The following is a 25,578-nucleotide window of genomic DNA, read 5'->3' as shown; positions in this document are numbered from 1 at the left end:
GGAGACAGCATTGTGAAAGGCGGACCAGGCCCATTCAGGTGCAAGGAAATCTCATCACAGGAGACATAAGGCAAAAACACATGGGAAACCCACGCCAATGATGCCAGGTCTAACTATCCCACGGATACATAGTTGCACCACAAATAGGATTGAGGAAATTGGCCCCATTAAAACATGTTTGGCCAAGGGCTCGCATTACCCAAAATACCACAGAGCTAGATACCACATGTAGAAATACCCACCCAATCAGGACACGGCATGCACACCCCATGTAGCGATCATGCACCCGGACATCTGGACACATACACACTGGCCCACACTTACTCTCCCCAAGGTCGAAAGCCATCTGTGTCCTTACAAGATGCCCACATTTGTTGATATATGACTGACATGCTTGTTTGGAATGTAGAAACGTGCTGTACTGTACCTCATCCACTATATGTAATAGCGGACGAAATTTATTACACAGGGAAACTTTGAACATACGCACTTTGTTGAGGCTCTCCCGGCTGCAGCGTTTAATAAAAACTATTTATTCCTGTTTTGCTAAATGCCTCTTGTCTTTTCATTTATTTAAGGTAAACTAATATCCGAGCAACAGTGAGCTCAATAGAATGTATAGCAGTAATTTAGGAAATAATAACAACCATATCAAAGTGAGTTAACAGTAATAGATTGTGGGGTGAGCTGTACTACTGATAAACAGGGAAGGAAAGCCCAGTAGGGTTAGTATGCTAAAACAACTTGAGGAAATGGCTTTTTTATGGTATCAGCAAGACCATGTGATAAAATACAACTCCCAAGTTACACAAGTAATGGATGATATGCTTAGGGCTGGACATAAGCAGGCAAAATATAACAGAGCAAACAAAAAATTCAAATTTGACATCAGGCGGAAAACAGGGAAACACTCACCTTCTCCCCAGTGATCCCTTGAGAGCCCCCTTCACCCTGAGGCCCCGATTGACCCTTCAGTCCTTCAGGTCCATCTTCACCTCGAACTCCTAATGCTCCAGGGTCACCCTGTAAGTGAGACAAAAATAGTAGAATAGATTTCTTCATCAGCTTCATAGAGTCCACATAATAGTAAATGTCTGGAACTTGCAGAAGTACTGGGTGCAAAACCAGTATACAAATTTTGAGGACCTTTAACAGGTGAAAAGGCGTAACCATAGGTAAGTGCTAGGAGAGAGAACTGGAGACCTACATCAAGCATGGAAGTGGGAAGAATACATGGGTTTAGTGTGCTTTTATTTGTTTTCAATATTTTTCAACATTTGGGAATATGCAGTACCACAGTAACATGGGAAAATCTTAAATGACATATGGAAGCTCAGTTCATAAAAGTGAAAAGCTACAATAGTAAAGGAAACAGGCATTTACAATGCAACGGTCTCGCCTTTGCAAAAGTTAGAGCTATTGGCATTGTAAATGACAACATTTTTATTTATTTGTTGGTTTTAAAAACAGATAAATAAATGGCATTGTCATTTACAATGCCAATAGCTTAATCTCTCGCAAATGCGAGACCTATTGCATTTGCACCCACACACACACACACAGAGGCACACGCACACACAGCCACACACACATAGAGAGCCACACACACACAGAGCCAAACACACACACACACACACACACAGAGCCAGACACACAGACGTGATATGTGCGCAATACAAATGTCCAGACTAGACTAGACTAGACAGAGCCACACACACACACAGAGCCACACACACACAGAGCCACACACATACACACAGACCCACACACACACACACACACAGAGCAACACACACACACACAGAGCCACACACACACACAGAGGCACACACAGAGCCACACACACACATACAGAGCCACACACACAGAGCCACACACACACACAAAGAGCCACACACACACACACACACACAGAGCCACACACACACAGGGGCTCCCCGGGACTTGGCACAGCTGAGGCTCTGACACAAGCAGCACATCTGCTTAGGGGTGGACCTGCATCCACCCAGTACATTTCACAGAAATGTACCTGCCAACAGGCTCCCTCGCAAGACCCTCGGACTACGCTCCCTCGCGCACCCACCCCCATACTGAATCTACCCAGCACAGCGCGAGGCCTGTTAACCCCTTAAGTGCTGCTGACGGCCAACGGTCGTCAGCAGCGCTACCTCCTCAGTGCTGCGCACGACCATTGGACGTCCATTCAGCACTGGTTCCAATGAACAGCGCAGCACTGGGGAGGGATGTTTACACGCAGCTAAGGTGTTAAAGTAATACTGTAAAAACACCTGGAGCTGAGTGGGCCCAGAGATGTGACCAGACCTGCAGTGCTACGGGTGTGTCACCGGTGACACGCAAACAAGAAACTCTCAGACACTGGCGTGCACTGGCACACACCGACGCCCACATACGTACATAAGCAGGCAAACTCAGCATACAACTATATGAAAATATATATACGCAGACAAGCATACAAAGAGACACGCAGGCATGGTCCTGAACACAGCCCACGTGCAATACACACAGGGGTGGCAATGGGACCTACACAGGCAAAGCAGGCGCACACAGGCACACACAAACATACACATGTTCATACATACATATGCAGAAGCAGAGAGATGTACATTTAGCCACGGACAGACAGGGGCACCCAAAAATCTCCGGTCGCAGTAACACAGAAACATTCTTGTTAACATTGTGAAAGTGTTCTCACAGTTTGTGGGCCATGAATTGACGCATTATCCTTACATCCCGTTAGCATAAAAAGTAACACCTTTTGACCACTGTCAGACTGGGCGAAACAGGACATTTTCATCTGCACATTTCCAGATGACGGCCTTTTCTGCAGTTTGAGTGCATGAAAGGGCACATAGTACTAGGGGGCGCATGCCTCACTGGGAAATCACAGGCGCAGCGCGATTATTTTTTAATCGGATACACTGACTACCTCCGCGGGCGTTAACGTGAAGTTAAAGACTAGATCGACACTTTACAAAGTTGACACATCTCCCACGCAGGTCACCGCTGTGTTTTTTAAGTTTTATTTAAAAAAAGCCAATGGGCGCCTAATATCTACTAACAGCCACCATGACACTCGATGCGTATCCAAAAACCCAGCAGCCTATCGGCATCGAGTGCACAAATAAACAATTTTTAACAATTTTAGCACATGGCAGGTTATGCGGCAAGCCGTTGGAGTCACTAACGAATCCTATTTTTAATTTATTAGGATGTGTCTGTTTATTAAAGTGTTATACTGGGAAGACATCGTAAGACCCACAATGACTTGCTTTAATGGTTGATAATTGTGTATGTAGCCATTTATTTATTATACGTCTAATAAATACATGTTTTCTTCCATACTTGCCACAATTTCAGCTCCATCTAAAGCACAAGAAAATTAAACATTTTCACGTCCTCGTGTTCCTGAGGGTTAAGTTTGGGGGCCATGCAGAAACTCATGTCCAGGCTGAGTATAAATGAAAGTACTGTTACAAAACCACAGGGAGGAAAATGACCCAAACGCATGTTGGAGCTAGAGGGACTCACTGCACCTGGTGTCTGTTGTAATGGCGGGTATTAGATCATCTTCTGTGGCTGCTGTTGGTTCCCCCTCAGCCGTGTGTGGCACAGGCCTGAACCCCGGCATTCCAACTGCTTCAGGGACACACGCGCCATTAGCGCCCTGGTTATTCCATAGCTGCTTTTGCAGGATCATCCAGAAGAGGCCAGTGGGTGCTGCTCTGTTTGCGCAAAGCGATTAAACACGTGAATGAATGCACGAATGAATGAATGAATGAAGAGTGGAACCGCTGCGGCCTTGTGTCTATTTATTGGTCGGGGTGGTGGCACTGCGGCCAGGTTACCTGCTTCACTGCAGTAGATGGAGCACCCGGGGTGGAGGGGGCACACACATCCCACAGCTCGCAGGAAACAAGGGGAGTCTCGGAAAGCTGTAATCAGATCACAGTTCATGATAAGACGCGCCCTGTCTCAATTAGGAATCCCTCACACTGCTCACGGACTCCCAGACCTACTTAGGGGCTTGTACGTCACCTCCCAGGGCCTCCATAAAAGACCCCTGCCCAGCTGCACGGGGAGGACTGGGAAACCAGTGACCCCGGCTGTGACCTGCCCGGGGAGACTCCCAGTCTTTGGACCATAGCTTCATGGTAAAAGCTTTCTTATCTTCTTTCTGGGGCTAAACAGATGGCCTCATAAAGAAGATAAGAAAGCTTTTACCACAAACATTAGTCAAGGAACCCAGTCTGAAAAAGACGGGGCTTAGAGAGAAAGAAGAACATCACTAGGACCTGTTCTCCAAAGGCTGCCCACCGTTTAGGATGCCAGCCAATGGAAAAGAGGGGCGGGGCTTAACCTCGCTAGTGAAAATCCCTCTATGTCATTAAGTCTCGCCAGCTCAACTGCGCATGTGCGCAGTCTTTCGCAGGCCGAGACCTAAAAACTTTTTAATTAAAAGGTGGAGTTCTGTGACTGACTATACTCGCACAAACTAGGGAGAAGTTGATGTTACTGAAAGTATAGTGATTACATAAAGCAATGGCTGTTGTGATTTTTTGTACGCTTTTACTGTGGTAAGAAAAACTTGTGCATAATAAGGAAATGCTCTATTGACCATAAAAAGGCAATTATATGGCAAAAGCAAGCAATTGCATTGGTAAAGGTTTAATACAATCTGAAAGATTACCCTTGAACTAAATGGAAACACCTATCATTATAGTGGAATATTCTGCAATGAGCTAATAACTGTTGCTGTCTTTAGGGGGAAAACTCATGTTAGTGCAGACATATCATCTGAACTGTACACAGTAGTTTATTTTCCAAAACTATGTTTCTTGAGAAAAACAGAGCAATGAACCACACTTGTGCATTACCAAGGAATCTGGGATGTTTTAAGCAGGACTCCCATGTGAGTATTTATGCCTGAGTCACTGAGTCTGTTTGCAATCACACAGCCATGGGGATTGAAATTTAAACTTACTCTGTCTCCTTTAGGCCCCATGTCCCCTTTGAAGCCTGGGAAGCCATCTTCACCCTAGAAGGGAAACCAAAGTAACATTTTAGTTTTGAGTATGAAGGTCTGATTGCTTCTTCCTCCAACAAACAAACTTTTGCATTATATACAACCCCTCAAATGTGTGAAAGTGCAGGTTTTTTAATATGCATGTTCCATTAGTGAAACCTCAAATTGTAAAAAAAAATCATTTAGATTAACCGTAAGTAAGGATTCCTAGTTAACATTGGGCAATACATGTCTAAAGGTGTTATAAAAAAGTTATTTAGTGGTATGTTAAAAGTTGTGATTGAAGGTTCGAATATTATTACAATGAAAAACATTTGACGATAATTTTCTAAAACTTTGAGGGTATTTTTTAAAATGTTAATATTTCTATGGGAATTTGTAGAGAGTTGTGATCAAAATATTTATGAGCTTTTAAATGCTGAGATGGTTATGAACTGGGTAAAGTTGAATAATAATTTAAGATGCATATTAGTTGTTCAAAAACAAAAATTATAATCCAAAATGTTTTACTCTTTGCTAAAATATTTACAGTATATTTTATTGTCCTAAAAGGTGTCAAAACGTTAAAAACACATTACTAAGGAGTTTTGGAAATTATTGGACAATCTGTAAAACTGAAATGTAATCATTTGACAAGCTTTTGATTGCTAAATATTTTGAAAGATACTTATGAATGTTTAGTATAAAGGTCTAAAAAGTGCATAATATCTCGAAATATGTTTTATGTTGGTTTTGAAGACACAGGGTGGTTAGGGTGTCTAAAAATATATTTTAGTTGTTAAGGTTAATAAATTGTTGGAACCTCAAACATATTTGAATGAGATTTGTTTTAAAGAACTCTAGTGTCGAAACATATAGAGGTTACTTGGGAGATCTGTAATTGATCATTAAACAGTTCAAATACTATTAAGTCACTTGCATGCATTGAGAACAGTTACATACGCTTTTTTGAAAGATTTGACATTGTTAGTTAAAAGGTTGACATGCCTTTCCTTTTTTAAAGTTGTGAGGGCTTCTGATAACATGTAATACATGAACACAAGCTACCAAGGTTGTTAAAAATGTAAACTATTGTTAATTGAGTTTTCAAAAAGATGGCATAGTTTGGCAAAATAAGTAAGATAGTATTTGATCATTTGAGCATCTATGGTTGCTAAGCAAAATCCTTCTCTGAATTCTGAGTAATATGTGTAATTGGATTGCTAAATTGTAACATCCATTGTTTTGTGAAGTTGATCATGCCATTTCTAAAATTATTCAAGTGTTTTTCACAGTTTTCATACAGTTGGTCTTTTCATTTATAATGGTTATTCAACATTATTAAACAGGGGTACATATGTAGGTGTTCTTAAACAGTTGTGAAAGATAAACATTAATTCTGTAATTTTAAAGAAAGAGGTACAGTAGTTTAGGAAAGTGATTTAGAAGTTTTGAAAAGCTGGGCTTGTTATCTTAAAAAAAAACCTTAAGCTACTTGTCAGTTTTCAAATATACGTTTCAATAGTTTAATAAACAAAGTTCACTTTGATCTCTAACAAGAAAGGTATATTGAACAACTGTTGTGAAGATAAGAATGGGAGGAAATCTGGTGCCTTTTAGGTATACTGTGAATGGCATACATTTAGCTTGGCCTCTCAACTGAATTACAGCACTATACTAAATTCCCATATTTACTGACATAACAGTTGACTAGACTCAATAGACTGTTGCTTTTGAAGGGGTCGTAGGGAGGAGGAAGATATATAGTATAGCCTACATGTGTGTCTGGTTTCTTCCTCCTACCCCTTAGGTCCTGTTCAGAGTGCTGTTCATCTACAGCTGGAGCAAATATATTCCTCTATCACAATAGGAGGGTACCATGTCTGTAGTCTCTGGTGCCTACAGCCTAATGGCTGTAATTGTGAACATAGACTAGACCACCATTTATCGAGTGGATTGGTTTAATAGATGATTCTAGTAAAGTGAGTTCTACAGTGAAAAACCCAGTTTTTTTCATTTTAGACCATTGATCTCTTTTGTAGCATGAGACTCCCAAATAGATTCTCCTGTTGCTGGAAATGGGAGATGTTATGAAATCTACGAGCTGTTGTCAGCACCTCCCTGTTAATTAGGGCAGGGTAAGATTCCGGCCTGAAAAATAGGAACTGATCACATATCTTTCTCCAGTATTCAGCTGGTGAGCCCTCCAAATTTTAGAGAGTGAATGGGAAATTCCACGGTTGGATGAAACATGCACAGAGAGTTAATGTGGTCTGCTTTCTGAAGATTCACTATATTACTTCTATCCAACCTAGTATATCCTACCCAGGATCAGTAGGGTAGACAGTTGGCTGGTTCGTCTTAATGATAGTTTGATGGTGAATTAAAGAAGCATCTCATGACTGAGTGAGGGACTCACGAACTGCAGAATTCTCTACCACCACTGAAATACCTCTGCATAGGCAGATAGAACTTAAAAAAATCCTTGAAAATAGAAGACTGAATAGCTAAAATACTGACATAACCCAAATGTCATCCACTGTACGAGTGCAGCTTTTCTACATCGTCACGAGCTGGCTGGGGGACGAGGTCACCAGCCAGCTGCGAACAATCCTATGGAGACCACATACTTTTCAGTTAGCACCCTTGAAGCAGATCACACCAAAAAATCACTAGGCAGATTGTGGCTTTACTAGAAAAGTGTTCCATGGTGGGGAAGGCTCTCCATGAGACCATAGCACATTCCAAAGCTCAGCCCTCAAGAAAGTTTGTTGAGAAGTCAGAGGGTTTAGGTCAGATTATGAGAGGCTGCTCCAGCTGGGCAAGTCTTGACCATTGTGACCTCTCGCTCTGGAAACAGCCTGCACCCACTCCTCTTACTAACACATATATATTAGGTACACCTCTCGTGTGCTCATGACGAGCTGAGCTCGTAATGACCACACCCATTTACATTAAGGTCCAGCACAGCAGAGGAATATCTGCAGCATCCATGTGGTTAAGGAGAGACAGCAACATTTTTAAACAAGCGGTAGAGCGGTGTGCCAATCAGTGTAGCCCCACGCCAAAGAACAGACAGAGCAGGGAGATTGGTGGGTGCTTCTGGAAGTCAGAAGCACCAGTGAGAAGCGTCATACCCACATAGAACAGCTGTTAATGTTGGTAAAGTATAAGAAAATGAAAATAAAATTTTTGCAAATGGAGGAATCTGGTGGTTAACATCAAAAATATATGGTTTTTAATGCGAATTTGGTCAACTGCCCACACCCTAGAATGGATGGTAGACCATTAGATAGGGTCTCCATCTTTGATTACGTAGGACTTACCCTAATGGTAAAATGGGGTGGGGCTCACAAATCAATAGGGCTAATTTAAAATTAACCCAGGCCATCGGAGGGGATTTTAAAAACTTCATAAAACATCTGCTCTAAAGGCCATAAACCCGCCAGTATAAATTTTTTAAGTATAAGCTAGGGGATCTACCTTATATGGGGCAAAACTGTGGGGGCACTGTCCAGCGAATTTCCTCACAGCAACTGAAAATAGTTTTATGAGACAGATCTTAAGTCTGCCCAAAAATACACCCCTAGTACCACTGAGAATGGATCTGGGCATCTGCCCTATAACAGGTCTAATATCTTCGCGTCCACTGATGTACTGGCGACGGCTGTGGAGCAACCCAGAATTAGCCCATTATAGGGACAAACTAAAAGTGGTACTGTCCACATTGGAGGTGGGTAGAATCCCCTGGTTGGCTTTTATTAGGGACACATTTAGAGCAATAGATAGGGAAGATCTATGGACTGCACCCGATGTAACATGTGCAAAAATTTCAAAAAAATCACTAGCAAGTGCCATGAGGGAATTCAACCTGTCACACATTGTACAGACGGTCGACCCTTCCAGCCTAACATATGGGTTTCTTGATTCCAAGTGTCAATATAAGTTTAAGCAAGTGATAGACATCATACAACCTGTTTTAGCCAAAAAACTGTTCCTGCAATTTAGATATGGGACACTCCCACTTAACGCCCGAACCAATAGGTGGGCGGGCAGTATAGGCCGCCCTTGCCCTGGGTGTCTAGTGGAGGAAGAAACCGTGATTCACGTGCTTTTTTTCTGTCCGGCTTATAAGAGCCCCAGATCTAAGTGGTTGATCCAACATTGCAGAAACATGGGCATTAGAAATTATACAGAATTTTTTAGGATTGTAAAAACAGACACTGACCCGGTTTTTATTGTTGTGATCTCAAAATCTTTATTTGCAATGTGTTCTAAGCGTAGGCATTTGCTTGAAAATTGCTATGAGAATTTATAACACCTGTCGCTTACTCACCTTTATTCTTCAAGGACCACGCAAGACCTATGGTTATTTGTGTAGTCACTGGTTGATCAATTCACTGAAATATACCAAATGGCTGCTAGTTGATGATGGGCTTTAGCTATATTTTTATATGAAATCTTTTATCTGGATTTAATATTTAGGTGTTAAATTATATTTTTAGATATTTATAGAAAATCACATTTCTCATAGTGATGTATATTTATTGGCCAAGTTCCCTAAAAGTGAACTCACATTTGTTTGTGTACAATCTATCTTTGTCCTTTCAAATTGACTACTTTCTTGATCTTTTTTAAGAGGTTGTTTAAAACTGTGCTTTTTTATGTTCTTTCATGGCTGTAATAGCCGAAATAAAGTTTCAATGAATGAATGAAAAGAAAATCACTTTCCTTCTGGTTGCAACTTAACCAACAATAACAACTATGATCATGATCGCAAGCTATGAAAATGAACTCTGGTAAAAATTGCCCATACAGGGAAAGGCTATGTGCTGTGTTGACATTTAGGTCTTCCCATTGGATATGCCAGTGCCTCTAGAGGTAATTTTATATTACATTTAGGTCTACTTGGATGTGCTTTACCTCTCAAAGATGGGAACTAATGTAATGAAAAAGCTTGTTTTTAATAATGATAAAGAGTTTCATTCAAAGCATTGCACCTACGCTGTGCATTGTGAAGAGCATGACACACCTGTATGCCTGTACTTTTGTTAATAAACTGCATATGTAAAAGGCAATAATTAAAAAATTGTGGCTAATTTTATTAAAGCTACAGGTGGGTATTTTATTTGCATGGGAACTCGAGATTACTAAAAGGGTCAAGGTTTTTGGGGCTAGTTACCCTCTGAGATAAATCTTTAGTGAGGCTGATTTTCACCCTAGTAAATCTTGTGACGCCCTTAATAGATGTTCTGAAAATATGTTGCCTACAGTAATTTTGCACAAATTTGTAATTTTCTTTTTCATATTTTATTTATCATTTTCAACAATACGCAGCATTAAATTACAAAAATTACTTGCACTAGCAACATAGATAATGTAATTTCGACATCCACATCAAGCTGTAGTACAAGTCTCCATAATCCACAACCTATAATTCCAGAATGACAGAATAGGTGAATTTAATTCCAGACGAAGAATTAGCATAACTTATTCATATCATGTCACAGGTTAGATTACTATGTTAACTGTATATTTAAATCTATACGGTGAGTGGTATCATCAACGGTGTTTGCCCTCTCACAATGGTAAGATCTAATTAGAAGGAGTGTGGAAGAAGTGACATGAATACTTCATCTTCTTCATTACGAAAAGAGTGATCCCATAGCCAGGCGGCATTCTTTGGGCCAGGGTTCCTACCCTAGTTTATGGCGATGCTTCTCATAGCGATCATACTTTGGGAAGGTTCTGGGAAGGCCCCAGAAGGGACTCCAATTAAATTAGTGTTATCTCAGCGTCAAACACTTCAGACAGTGCTCATGTTATCTCAAGTCAATATTCTTGAACTGTCATGCATTCTCAGTCCAAATACATAAGGTTTGCACCTGGCGAATTGCATCTCTTAAATTCCAGCAACATACTTAGACACATTTTATTGCATGTGATGTCATCTTCATAAAAATGTTAACTTGATTAATCTGTGACTACCGTTCGAGGATATTTATTTACTTTGTAGGCAGTAAAACGATCGTTACATTTGTTATTTTATGTGTAGTATTTAGCTATGTGTGCATTACAGTACTTTTTCATTTTAAAGTAAAAGCACTCTCTGGACATTTCCCTTTGAGGGGTATTGTGTGTGCTCCTGAGTTCTGACTCTGTAGTCCACAGCACCTCCCCGAGTCAGCCTTGGACTGCTCTGCCTCGCTATCCTTAGATATAAATGGGACTCCATGTGGTACTTGGTCAGTTTCAGGTTCCTCAATATGGATGTCCCAGGACACAAGAAGTGTATTGCCACCATTGATGCCGTTGGTGCCTAGTAGCTTCTGATTATCCTTGTAACCCCAAACAAGACTTCTCATGTTGACTGTAAACTTGATATCCCAATGACATGGTAGATAGCCAGTCAGAAGATGAGCATATTTGATTCTTCTCTCACAAAGTCATCTTCCACATGGTAAAAATGAGTTTCTCCATCTCTGGTTCCTGCAACCAGAGTATGGCCTAGACACGTTTATGGCATTACACATACATGTTTCCAATCAGTGGAAACGTACTGCTGTGAGGGCAGTGGATTATGGGAAATGTCTCTCATCCAAGGTCTGGCAGTCCGAAAACATACTGGAAAACTACACAGAAATGATGGCCTCATCCCACCCTACAGAGACAAGCTTATTTGGCGAAAAGTCTCAATGGCTCAGAAATCACTTTGGGGCATATCATCAACAACTAGCGATATTTATCGCTAAATGGGCTTAGTGATATTTCTTTTTATTGCCGCGCATCGCCGGATTTTATCGCAGAGATAACGTGCTATTAGCAACGTTTATCTCTAAAGCGATAAAATATCCAGCGATACCGGCGAAATGAGTGAATATCGCTGGGAATCCAGCGATATTCAGGCATTAACGCCAATAGGGTTGTAACCTGAATATCTAACTCCCAATGGATATACAGGTTAAGAACTGGTCTGAGCAGGCGTTCGTTTTCAGCGATATTCACGCTTAGGGTGAATATTTTTATCGCTACGCCTGCGTTGATAATAGGCGATAGCGATGTTAGCGACTGCTTTCAATCACTAACAGGTTGGGTATGCCCACTTTGCATGTCATTAGCGATAAATATCTCTGACATGCAAAGTGGGCCCCACACCGCTTGCTATCGCCTCAAAGCTGTCGCTAACTGATGTTAGCGACAGCTTGCTAATAGGGCGATGAAATTATCGCCGCTTTGATAATAGGCGATAGCGATGTTAGCGACTGCTTTCAGTCACTAACAGGTTGGGTACGCCCACTTTGCATGTCATTAGCAATAAATATCGCTGACATGCAAAGTGGGCCCCAAACTGCTTGCTATCGCCTCAAAGCTGTCGCTAACTGATGTTAGCGACAGCTTGCTAATAGGGCGATGAAATTATCGCCGCTTTGCGGCCAAAAAAGGCAGCAAAAGCGGCGATAACTTCATATCGTCCACCTTGATAATATGCCCCCCTATCTCATATTCTTACCTTTTCTCCTTTGCTGCCCTTCACTCCCCTGACTCCAAAAGCACCCTAAGGAAAGAGAAAATCAGAGCAGATTGTGAGATTTCAAGAAAACAACAATCATATACAAAGGTACATTGTTCACTTGTTGACAATTCTGCCAGAAAATAAAGCCAGATTTCTATGCGTTGTTTTAGATAACTCCAGACCACATACTACATTCTACAATGATCGTATATTGAATACAAGCTGATTTTATTTTCATAGATCATTGCAGGTATCTCTAGTAGCTTTAAATAGCTTTATAACCTGCAAGAGTATACAAGAATAATCGTAAAAACACATGTAAAGCAACCACTGTTATGATAATGTGTTCAAAGATTCAGGGGCTGGAGTTCACTGGATATCACAGAGTTTAATTCCTCCGTTCAGATGGGGAGGATTAAGATCCATATGAACTACCTGGATGGTAGATATGAGGCAACCAAATAAGTTACATGTATTGTAGAAGTTTGTATTACCGGGATTTAAAATGAGTGAAATAGTTAATAGGGGTTATGCTTTACCTCTAATACTGTGACTGGAAGATTAGTCAAAAATCATCTGCCTCATAATAATATAGGAGCCAAAATATATTTTGCTATTTATTTTATTAATATTGAGCAACACTATTTCAAAAATATAGACATGTAGCAACTCACTCAGATCTTTAAAAAAAAAAACTTTAATTGCATTTTTAGCTCTAGGTCTCTGTCCCAAACCATGGCCCAGATGTAGGTAAATCTGATTTACCGACTCTAGAATACCGAATTTTACCGATTTGGTATTCTAGATTCGGTAAAGCAGATGTAGGTAAAAATTCGGTAATTTTTACCGAATCTGTATGATTCGGTAATTACCGAATCGGTATTTACCGATTCAGTAATTGCCATTGATTCCTATGGGCCTGTAGGCCCATAGGAATCAATGTCAATTACTGAATCGGTAAATACCGATTCGGTAAAATTACCGATTTTGCAAGGGTGACAGGGTGTCACTTTGACACCCTGTTGCACCCCTGATTTTGACTTGTGTGCCATGTGACACACATACATGCCCTTAGGGCATGTATGTGTGCCACATGGCACAGGTGTACATGCACAGATGTGCATGTACACAGGTATTCGATATTTACCATGCAATAGAATTACATGGTAAATAACGAATCGGTAAGGGCCTGGGGCACTGTTTTCTGTGCCACCTACATATTGATTTACCGATTCGGTAAATTTACAGAATCAGTATTTTACCGAATCGGTAACTTTACCGATTCGGTAAATATACCGATTCTGTAACTTTTAAGGCCCCTACATCTCCATTTGTAAATACCGGTCGGTAACGGCCAAAATCGGCTGTTAGTGACCGGTAATTGCCGACCTACATCTGGCCCCATGTTACCCCGGTATGCCAATAGAGCAGTATTTTATACAGTGGGCATCAGTGTATCCACATTTCTATGCAAAAAGTTTTACTTTCTTCTGTTTCACATGGATAATCTCTTTAGAATAGTACCAACAGGGGGCGAGTGGGGGGTATTTAGTGTGTGTGCTTTAACAATCGAGGGGCATATTAGCAAGAAATAGCAATATCTATCGCATTTTTTTTTATCGCTGCCTATCGCTGGATATGTAAGCGGAGAAAACATGCTATTAGCAACGTTTTTCTCCATTGTGCTAAAATATCCAGCGATAGTGGCAAAATACGTGAATATCGCTGGAAATCCAAAGATATTCACACATTAACACCAATGGGGACTTAACCTGAAAATCCACCTCCCTTTGGATAAACAGGTAAGTCATTTTTTTAGCAGGCGTTTGATTATAGCGATAATCGCGCTTAGCACGATTTTTTTAAATCGCTATGCCTGCCTTGCTAATAGGCAATAGCTGCGTTAGCGACTGCTTTCAGTTGCTATCGCCTAAAAGCTGTCGCTAACTGCTATTAGCGACAGCTTGCTAATAGGGCGATACAAATATCGCTGCTTTAGCTGCAAAAAGTGCCGCTAAAGCGGCGATATGGCCCTTGCTAATATGCCCCTAGAGGACCTTCTAGTGATGTAACACACGTAGGACCTGAATCTTCAATGGTCCAGGATACAAACTGAACATTTATACCAGATTTCTTACTTTTGTGGAATTCGAAAAGAATCCATTCATTCAGATGTGTAACATAAAAGTGGGTTCACACTTTGCACGTTTATTGTTTCCGCACGAAAATAACATATTTTGTCAGTGAAGAAATTACTTCCACAACACCCCAAAAAGTGAGGTTGTTCCTTTCCCATTTACACCATGAATACAAATGTAGCCTTGCCCTTTTCAAGAAAATATGTAGGATAGTATTCAGGGAAAAGAACAACCTGCAAAACTGGTGTTGATATATACTTCAAGTGTGTTTATATCCACCAACCGTTAGAAGCTGAACCATCTTAATCCACCCACAAACCCACCAGCCTGGCCTGCTCAGTTGAAAAACCATTTTAACGGTGACATTTCTGTTTGAGTTAACCCCCTTGGCCAGCGCCATATCCCACACTTTCTGATATTCCGTATCACGAACAGGCTATGAACTTTCAAATGTCACAATTTGTAAGGCTAAATATTACTGGGAAAAAAGAAAATGAACACTCACAGTTAAGTTGTCACAGAATAAAAACAAGGAACTTAGCGACACTTACCTTAACACCACGAGGACCAGGGTAGCCAATAGGACCAGCAGAACCTGGAAGCCCCTGTAACAAACAAACTTTTGCATAAGAAACTGGATGTTAACTGTTGTAGCTGTGCATTTTACACAGTAAGGTTGCTTATGAGAGGTAAGGGCAGTCAGTCCTTGGCTACCATAACTGGGCTATCAGTCCTTGGTTATCAAAACTGGGCTATCATGCCATGGCTAGGCTACCACATCTGGGCAATCAGTCCATGGCTACCATAACTGGGCTATCAGTCCACGGCTAGGCTACCTTAACTGGGCAATCAGTCTATGACCACCATAACTGGGCTGTCAGTCCTATTGGCCTGGGTTATTTCCCTAATGAATCGGTGGTTCACATGCTTAAATTCAACCAGGACAGAAAAGTCAGTCATCCTTCTAGGAGTGATAGAAGGACTAACACATATGAATGAATAATACTGTGCAATATTAACTGTGAGAAGAGTTCTGTCTAAAAGTAGTTTAGGTACGAGTGCAGTAAACTTAACGACTTATTATTAGTTTCTACTTGCGGGCAGGAACGAGGAGATGGCAAACATATGGATCCATCATGGTTTCCTCAAGTCTTCTCTACCACCGATCCTATACAAATAAAACTATTGGGACTTTTTATGAACTCTCAGCAAATTTGACAAAGATTACACAGGTTTATCACAAAGTTTCCTGTTGCAGAAAGTTCTAACTACAACGGCTACTGCATTGTTACTGAGGTGGGACACACAAGAAGAAAATATTACGATCGGAAAACCATCTTTCTAGATTTCGTAAAATAAAAATAGGCATAATTATGTTTTGCGCCTTTATTTTGCTATAATATGTCACACAATCGTCTTGCGATTTTATCAGATCATCATATTGTTTTTACAACCACCTCAGATGGTTTCTAAGTGCTAATCGACACATGTTATTATCTCCGAGTGGCAGTGGGTTCCACAAGATCACATCTGAGGTTGAGGAACCTAAGGGTAAAGTCTCAAAATCCAGATTTCAAATCCAGTGTCTTTTTTTTGGCTGGAGCTCAAAACACAGACATTCGATAATCTTCACTCTGAAAATGCTTGGGACTGCCAGAAAAGAAGCCATAATGACATAAGACATGGTACTTTAGAGAACCAAGATATCAAAAGGTGAGAAATATGTCTGGGAGTTTCCTTTACAATTTTAAAAGATAGAAGAATATAATCATGTAAACAAAATGCATATATGTGATGATTTTCCTATGGATGTTACATTCTGTGGACCTTTTCTTTGGATTCATGTGTCCGTATGCAATAACTGTGTGGCTGATTTGTTTGGCATAGAGATTAAACAATAAAACAAAGCAACATGGCACTAAAGGTCACTTCCTTCTGCTTAGGAAAGTGTTCACAGCAGTTTCTTTTTACCTGAATGCCTTTCTCGCCCGCTGGTCCTTCTCGTCCAGGGTGGCCCTGAAAAGCAAAGTAGTGTGTCAAATGGGTTTTATTCTGAAAACAGCATGTAACTCCATCCATGCCAGACTTATAGGGTCGTCTGTTAATGTGTAAACATGTTCCAATTAGATTCATTGTATGTAAATTTGTTTTTATGTAGGTATCCTGAAAAGCTCCCATAAATCTTGTCATATTGGACTAAGAGTGGACTGGAGTGTTGAATTGGTGTAAAAGGAGGATGAGGTACAGGGAACAATGAGGAGCTTGGAGGAGAAAGACAGTCTTCATGCAAAGAAAGTATAGAAAATAAGCAGGTTGTTGCTTTTTTGTTTAACAATGCGAGTTGGATCAGTTATAGATAAATAAATCGAGTCCATGAATGGAAACTGCACGAGTAGGGATAGAACGCAGATGGGAAAGCAAGACGGAGTGTGGAATCACGGAGGAAGTGGAAGCAACACGGAGGTCAGTTGGAAAACACACATGGGCACATGGTGAGGAGCAATATAGAGGGTGCAGGTGGGTGGAGGTAAAAAGAGAACACGGTGAGGGAAGCAGATGCAGAAAGGGCAGTAGTGGTTAATACCTTGGCTGCGGCTGGAATTCCGCGCCGGTGCTGGACATTCCGATTGCAGGCGTGGTCATGACGGCTCCCAGCCGTCATCAGCACACGCCCACTGTGACTCATGACGGCTGGGAGCCGTCATCAGCACCAAAAGGGTTAATTTGCTCTCATCAAGCGGCAACTTCCACCAGCCCATTTCTCCTGTTAGCGCTGCCTAAAACAGAACCAACTACTAACCATGAAAGTGTGAAGAGGATGTGGTCTAATGTCAGAGCTGTCAACTTTGGAGCTGGGGAACCATGTTCGAGTCTTGGCATCGGCTTAACATTCTGTGATTCTAGGCAAATTACTTCATCTTCCTGTGACTACCATAAATGAATGTGTTCGTGAATGGTGCTCATGAAAAGCACTGGGGTTGATGACTAAGTGGCAGTGCTGAGCACCGGAAACCACCGGCTTCAAATATGCACCACAGAGCAGCCTGGATCGGAGTGGAAGTGAACAACCAAGGGTGCACCATGTAGTCAAAGCACACAGACGAGTGACTCGATGAGCAGAGTGAAAGCATTCGTAAGAGCAACTTGTAGGACAAAGTTGTGCAAAATTATTATTATTTTTTTTTTATATTAAAATTTTTTTATTTTCCAAAGCAATAAACCAATAAATGTTACAGCACACTTATACATTTCAAAATCAGAATCATTACAGTACTAATACCATCATTTGCAGATAATTGTAACTATATTTTGATGCAGAAGCGATTAAAGCAATAATAGAGAAAACAATTTGCATACTTTTCACCCCATAACCTCAGCTATCTGGCCGTTAACAACAGACATCCCTTCCCGATTTATCATTCCGTTTTTCCAATTTGCCACTGGATGCCAAATCTTCTTTCCCAGTGATCTGCCTCTTTTTCCCTTTCTATCATATATTGCTTTTTCTAAATTATAAGTTGATAATAACCAGGCAATCCACATCTGAAAGGTTGGTGGGACCCTGTCAAGCCATGATATTGCTATGCAAATTCGAAAAACTGCGGCCATCATAAATATAAACTCCAAAGGAGCATCCTCAGTTCTTACCGAAACCCCCACCAATAATAGCTCATCTGTAAGCTTAATTTTAAATCCCAGCGATACGTCAGAAAATTTCTCAATCTCTTTTTTGAGAGAAAACAATTGTGGGCATTGCGAAAACATATGTATAATGTCTGCACGATCGGAGTCACAACGTGGGCATGTTATTCCCGTGTTGCCCCCCCCCCATTGTGCAATTCTGGCTGGGGTATGATACAGCGAGAATATAGTCTTGTAGTGCTGCGACTGTAGGGTAGCAGAACATAAAACCGTTCGGCCCAGATCAAGGGATAACTGAAAACCTTCTGACTGTAACCCCAGTTTGTCCGCCCACTTCCTGACATATTTCTCCCTGTCATCGCTTTTATATGTACACAATTCTGCGTATAAATACCGAATCGTACAATGAGAGATGCCCTCTATATAGTCCATTATGCGACAAGTCCCAAAGCCCAACGTTCCTCCCTGTTTATTTGCCAGATAGCTTCTAATCTGTAAATATTTGAAAAAGCTATTGCTTGTTACTTTGAATTTGCTTTGGATTTCTCGAAACTGTAGGATTTCCCCCTGTTGGCTCAAAAGGTTCCCTATCTTCTTAATCCCTTTATTATCCCAGTCCCTCATCACCATATCCCTGAAGATATCACCAGGTAGAGATCTGTTTGTATACATTCGTGTGTAGCTATTGTATCTTCCTAATCCCATTTTCTTTTGTAGCACCTTCCAGATACTATAGGCAGCTTTTAAAGTTTTGAACCTAGTATGCTTGAAGTAGCTGAAATCAATTGTGTTTAAAAATCCGTTTCCCAGCCCCTTCTCCCAACACTGCAGTGTAGACATTAGTGTTTCCCTGTGTGCCTTCCTCACCTAACTCTATGCCGCCACCCCCTATTAATCCCTGAAAATATTGCAAAGCTGTGGCCCAATAATAAAAACGAAAATCAGGTGCTCCCCAACCCCCCATTTGTCTTGGTAGTGTTAAGTGTCGATAACCTCTCCTGGTCTTACCTTGTGCCCAAATAAATTTGTTCAAAATTGCTTCTATTTTGTTAAACCAAGAGTGATCAAAAAAGTGGGATTGCTCTGAATAGGTACAAGAATTTTGGAAAGGTAGTCATTTTGATCACATTTATACTGCCCATCAGAGTCAGATGAAGCTTGTGTATCCTTTCTGTGTTCTCCATTACTTTGTTTACTAGAGGTTTCATATTTATCTCTACTAAATTATCTAAATCTGCAGTAACTTTTATTCCTAGGTATGTAGCTACTTTTACAACTCTGTTATCTTGATATGTCATATAGGAGTTTTGTACTATTTGTGTTTTTTCGCTATTGATTCTATATCCCGAGATTGCTCCAAAGCCTGTTGTTTCCCTCTCTATCTCAGGGAGAGCAATATCTGGGTTGTTGGTGATTATAGCCACATCGTCCGCGTAAGCGAATACTTTATAGCTGATATCGTGTAGCCTAATTGGGGAAATCCTACAGTTATTTTCGAGTCTGCGCAATATAGGATCTATGTACAGGGCAAATAGCAGCGGGGACGCGGGACAACCCTGCCTTGTGCCGCGTTTAATTTGTACTGGGTCAGTATATCCTTTGTTGATCCTTATTCTAGCATTCGGTTCTGTGTACAATGCCTGAATTGCCTTAATATATCCATTCCCTAACCCAAACCAGTTCATTACTTCCCATAAGTATTTCCAAGAGACCCTGTCGAAGGCCTTCTCTGCATCCAGAAATACGGCTGCGACAGGGTCCCCTGCAACTCCCATGGCATCTAAGATAGTAATCATCTGCCTCGTGTGCTGCGTGGTCCCCTTCCCTGAGATAAACCCGTGTTGCGATGTACCCACCAAGTGCTCTATAATCTTACTTAATCTTTGTGCAAGTGTTTTGGAATACATTTTGGCGTCTGCGTTCATAAGTGTTATCGGGCGGTATGACCCAGGTTCTAGTGGGGGGTTGCTTTTCTTCAGTATGACGATAATATCAGCCCCTCCCCATGAAGGTGGAATTGATTTACCGGACTGTGCCTGCAAAAGAGTTTCGAGCATGTCCTTCCCCAATACGTCCCAAAAGATTTTATAGAACTCTGCTGGGATTTGGTCTGGGCCTGTGGCTTTTCCAACTGGAAGGGTATTTACAGCTCCCTGTACTTCTTGTGCTGTAAATCTGAGCTCTAGTTTTTCCTTCTCCTCATCTTGTAGCCCTACACAGTGTATGTCTTCCAAATATTCCATGATCTCTTGTTCTGTGTTTTTAAGTGTCTGCTCATAAAGTTTGATATAAAATTTCTTAAAAACCTCCTGTATTTCTGTTACCTTATTTACTACCTCCCCTGCCTCATTCTTTATTTCCTTTATTTGCCCTGCATCCTAGTTCTGCCTAGTTCGGATTGCAAGAAGGTGTCCAATTCTTTCATTGTACTCATAGCTTTTCTCCCTTTTAGCCAAATAGTTGGCTGCCGTTCTCCTCACTATACTTTCACTTGTGTCTGCTTTATTCAGCTCTATATTTAATAGTATATCTTCCAAAGGTTCTTGCTTAGAGATGGCTAATATTAGTTGCTCTTCCAGATCCGTTAAATCCCTTAACTTTTTAGCCATTTCCTCTTTCTCATTTTTAGTCCTTCGTAGCGTATAGCATAGGGTTTCCCCCCTGACGCCCGCCTTAAAGGCGTCCCATACCATACCAGTCGAGGTTGAACCTCTGTTAATCTCCCAGAATTGGCTAATCCAAATCCTCATTCTATTCAGATAATTTTCATCTTTTAAGAGCCCTCTTTCAAAAGTCCAATTGTAAGACTTCCTTTCCACCCCGACAAGCAACGGAAGAGTTAACACAAGAGGATTGTGGTCCGATACTATCCTCAGGAGCCTCTCTAAGTAACTATTGCCTATCAAAGAATTGGAGATCCAGAAGTAGTCCAGCCTGGCCACCAATTTATGCGGTGCTGAATAATATGTGCTCCCCGTCCCTTGTGGATGTTTACTAGACCAGACATCAGTTAATGCATTATGATAAGCAAGATTACAGACTGCTTTACAAACTTTCTTTTTCCTCACCCCAAGTATCCCTCCTCCCGTCAAACCCAATAATCCATTAACATTAAAATCCCCACAACAAATAATCGGTTCCGACCATAAGGGTAGTTCATGATCTAGGAATTCAAAAACCTCCGGGTCATCTTCATTAGAACCATATACCGATACAATAGTACAAAGTCCTGCCTTTGATTCACCCTCAATCATAACCCATCTCCCCCCCGATCTTCTTTTTTCCTCTTTACTATGAACACCCCTTTTTTGCTAGTATGGCCACCCCCCCTAGTCTTTGTTTCTTGTCTGGTATAGGCTAATACCTCGAAACCCATTTGATCTAAAAGATATTTGTTATTTCCCTCTATGTGGGTCTCTTGTAAGCATATTATGTCTAATTTCAACATTTTTAACATGGCGGAGACTTTCTGTCTTTTTCCTCCATCATTTAATCCACAGATATTTATAGTAGCTATCCTTATCGCCATCTTGATTTATACAACCTTTCCTTCCTGCAATACCACTCAATATTTTTATAACCACCTGCAATCAATGCTTCCTCCCAAAACACTCTGTGTGTGTGAACTTCGTATACTTCCTCACTAAGTGCTGTACTTGCCACCCTTGCTTCCTCCCCCCCTACCCCCCTGCCCCCCCACCCCCCCTTCCTTCTCCCCCCCCCTCTGAGATCCCCCCCCTCATTACAGGCAAATAGGTCAATTATGACCTATGTGTAGCCTCTATAGTCTGTAGTGTCGCCTCACTCCCCTACCCATCCCTCTTAACTCATTCAGTTTATGGTGGTAATCTATCCATATATGTCAATTAACTTATGGTGTTTTAGGTGGACTTCTTCCTCTGTTATCCCTCCCCCATGCTGCTCTGTAAGCTCTGCCAGAAATTCTCCTGCTTTAATTTCTGAGTAAAACATCCTAGTATGCCCCTTATTGATAACTTTTAATCTTGCTGGGTATAATAGGTATGCTTCTACGCCTTGTTTCTGGAAGGGGTGATCAATTGCCTTAACTTCCACCTTCTCTCAACTGTGACATGGCAGAAGTCAGGCCTGGCAAAAAATGTAACTGCATCAACTGTTTTCCTAGACTCTGGCCTGGCCCTGTCCATAATCTCTTGCCTTGCTAGGAAATTACCTAGAAACACAAGCATTGCCCTGGGTAGTGTATTCTGTTGCCCCCCTCGATTTTTCTTTATTGATAGTGGATATCTAAGGGCTCTTTGGACTTCCAATTCCCACTGCCACTGGGACTCCGGAAAGGCCCCTTTCAAGAGTTTGATCACATACCCTCTGGGATCTTGCCCCTCCAACCCTTCTTCAAGTCCCAAGAGTCTCATGTTGTTCCGCCTTTGGCGGTTTTCAAAGTCTTCGATCTTCCACTGGAGATCCTCCACTATCTTCCCTTGTTCGTTTTTGAAGGTCTGCCAATCCGTTACCTCATCTTCCATCCTCCCTGTTCGCTCTTCCACGTGTGTAACCCTCTCCTCCACCTCTTCATATTTTCTATTTAATTTTCTGAGTGACACCTGTATCTTTTTCGTATCCTGTCTTGCCCTCCGGCTTTCTACCCTGGCTTCGGTTTGCATCTGTTTGAGCGTACCAAACATCATCTCCATTGTTGCATTCTGGGGAGTAGACTTAGGTGGCAGCCCGCCATTAGCCCCTTCTCCTTGTCCGCTTTCTTGATAAGTCACTGAGGTGGCTGAGTAGTCCCATGACAGTTTTTTGTTCATACTGCTCAAAGACCCTCGTCCGTTTCTTCTTGCTCCAATTTTCTTTCTCTTTCGCGTGCTTATGTCTCTAGAGCCCTTGCTTGTATCTGAGCCGGTAGTAAGATCGGAAGAGCTTTCCTCCTCCTGTTCAAGCTCACTAATATCAGTAGAGTCAGACCCTTCATTGACTGAAAAAAACTCAGGAGACCCCCCTCTATTGCCTTTGCTCCCAGCTTGCTCCTGCTCTTGATGTGATTCAATGCTTAGCAAGCTTCCCCATTTAGTTTCTGAAGGTTTGTTAGTTTGAGTGTTAAACCCCGTTTCTACAGTCAGCAGTGCATCTAGCATCTGTATGTTATTGTGTCTCTCGATTTCCTCTAAGGCCTGCAGAGGCTCCTCAGGTGCCCCCATTGCTCCCTCGCTCACCTTTGCTGTACCATTGCTCACCATCGGGACAGAGCTCCCCTCTCCTCTGAAGCTGGCGCCTTCCGCGAGATGCGTGCTGTCTTCCGACGTGTTTGCCGGTTGCCCGGTAACTGTAGCACCAACGCTTGCATCCTCGAGGACGGCTTTCTCGGCTTCCGCGTTCAGCGCGGCTGAAAGCTGACAATCTCTATCCCGAGTTTGAGGAGCTGGGGGCACTTTAGCAGCGAAGGATTCTGACAAGGTAAGCTGCCGCATGGCATCTTTTTGCGGGGGAGGTTGTATCCAATGTGATCTGCTTCCCTCGGGATCCTTCGGGGGTTCTCTCTGTGTTTTGCTCAAGCCGGTCGTAGAGAGCCTCGTCTCTGGTTTCCTTTCGGGTCTGTCACCTTTCCTTAGTTGTGAAGCCTTTGCAGAACGACCGGGAGCATCCGCCTGCTTTTTAGCCCCCGTGAGTACTTTTGGCGTTGCTCCTGATCGTTGATCATCGCGCATTACTGAAGCTTTGTTCGTCCCGGCAGCAGATGGAGGCTTTTCTTTCTCCTGCTTACTACGTTGCGACATCGTAGAAGGTGTAGTGAAGGCACTGACTATGCTTCTCCAGTAGTTATTCCAAGCCTGTAACACCGCCAAAGTTGCCTGAATTAGCCGTCCCTTGCCGGTTGTTCCAACTATGATACCGTGTATCAGTCCATCCAAAAACCGCATCCCTGCATTCAAATTACCGGCACCATAATATCAGGGTAGGAGAGAGAGTGAAGTGCGACTTTACTCTACAGCGCTACAGCTGCCATCTTGCCCCGCAAAAAATAAATTTTTATAGTCTTGTGAAAAGAAATCTAGAGAGAAGCCAGGTCTCCCATCCTTCAAAAGCTGATAAAAGAATCTCCTTTTCATTTGGTCACAGAGACATTTGAATCACTCCCAAGGATTGACAGCAAGCTCTGGTGAGCATGCTCTTAATGAACCGTACAACTGTCAGCTAGGTATTGGAAAAGGTGTTGCAATTTTAGTGGCCATTTAAAAGAGTGCTTCAGGAAGCACCGCAGTCTGCATATCACATCCTTGTCATTCTCCTGCTAAATTGTAGTGGCTCATTTGCTACACTTGTTGTTTTTTGTGTGATGCTTGGATTTTTCACAATCTCTTCGAATTAAGTGATGCCACATTAATGGCAGCACCCCCACTCTGAAATTGTTCCAGTGCCACCGGAAGCAGCAAGACTAGGGCTTGGCGCTAGCATAGGACCACTCAGAGAATTGTGTATATGTTGCAGAAATATATGAAATCTGAAAACGCACCCACCCCGTCTTTCATCCTTCTGAGGGCTATATAAGTTCTTAATGTTATACATTTTAATTGCTACCAAGCCCTAGGACTGACTGTAAGGCCTTCTCAAATGCCTGTTAACGTGTCCTACAGCTGTCAGCTAGGCACTAACAAAATATGTCTACCTCCCACCATTAGATAGCATTATTCGTACACTCACATTAGGACAGTCCGTGGTGCCTTCAAGCTGCCTCAGGCTCCTTCTCCAGAAGTGTACTGTCGTAATTGCGTTCTGTCTCTCTCTTCTTCTTCTGTTTTATCTTTCTTTTGGACTATACACTTTTGATTGTTTTTAATATGTGGATATAGTGTTTGTACTACTTCTAGGATTTATATATGTGATATAATACTTGTTTTTGATACTTGATGGCTTTTTGCATCTCCTTGTTGATTAATTCATATGCTGTCTAGGTAATACATAAACTTGTATAATGATGTATGTGTTTTATATAATATGAAGATTTATGAATTCTGTATAATGACCACATTTGTAATGGTGCCAACATTTTTTTAATAAAATATAGGTGGCATTCCACTATTAGTCAGTGGTTGTCTTGTGGCATTGCAAATATAGGTATATGGGTTCTTTGTATGATTGACAAGAATGGTTTGTGGTATATTTGAGATGATTGATTGAAGAATTATTTTATTTGGTCACCAAAGGGAATTTTTCTTCTTCTTTGACTAAGCAATGCCCTGTCCCTTTGGTATGTGGGACTTCTCTCTCTTTATTGGATAATG

The 25,578-nt window shown here is 41.6% G+C and overlaps 1 protein-coding gene across 1 annotated transcript in view; it reads right to left on the bottom strand.

The window, feature by feature from the left end:
• Window positions 1-25,578, bottom strand: part of LOC147748151 (uncharacterized) — a 648,568-nt gene that overhangs the window by 215,319 nt on the left and 407,671 nt on the right. Inside the window, exons 26-30 of the mRNA XM_086959041.1 lie at window positions 16,646-16,690; window positions 15,226-15,279; window positions 12,534-12,578; window positions 5,003-5,056; window positions 916-1,023 (exon numbers count right to left, since the gene is read on the bottom strand). Coding sequence (XP_086815167.1) covers window positions 916-1,023; window positions 5,003-5,056; window positions 12,534-12,578; window positions 15,226-15,279; window positions 16,646-16,690 — 306 coding nt within the window. The remainder of the gene's footprint in view (window positions 1-915; window positions 1,024-5,002; window positions 5,057-12,533; window positions 12,579-15,225; window positions 15,280-16,645; window positions 16,691-25,578) is intronic.

This window comes from Lissotriton vulgaris, chromosome 1_1 (genome assembly GCF_964263255.1).
Source record: "Lissotriton vulgaris chromosome 1_1, aLisVul1.2, whole genome shotgun sequence".
Taxonomy (NCBI): domain Eukaryota; kingdom Metazoa; phylum Chordata; class Amphibia; order Caudata; family Salamandridae; genus Lissotriton; species Lissotriton vulgaris.
This window is presented reverse-complemented; position numbering and strand designations above follow the sequence as displayed.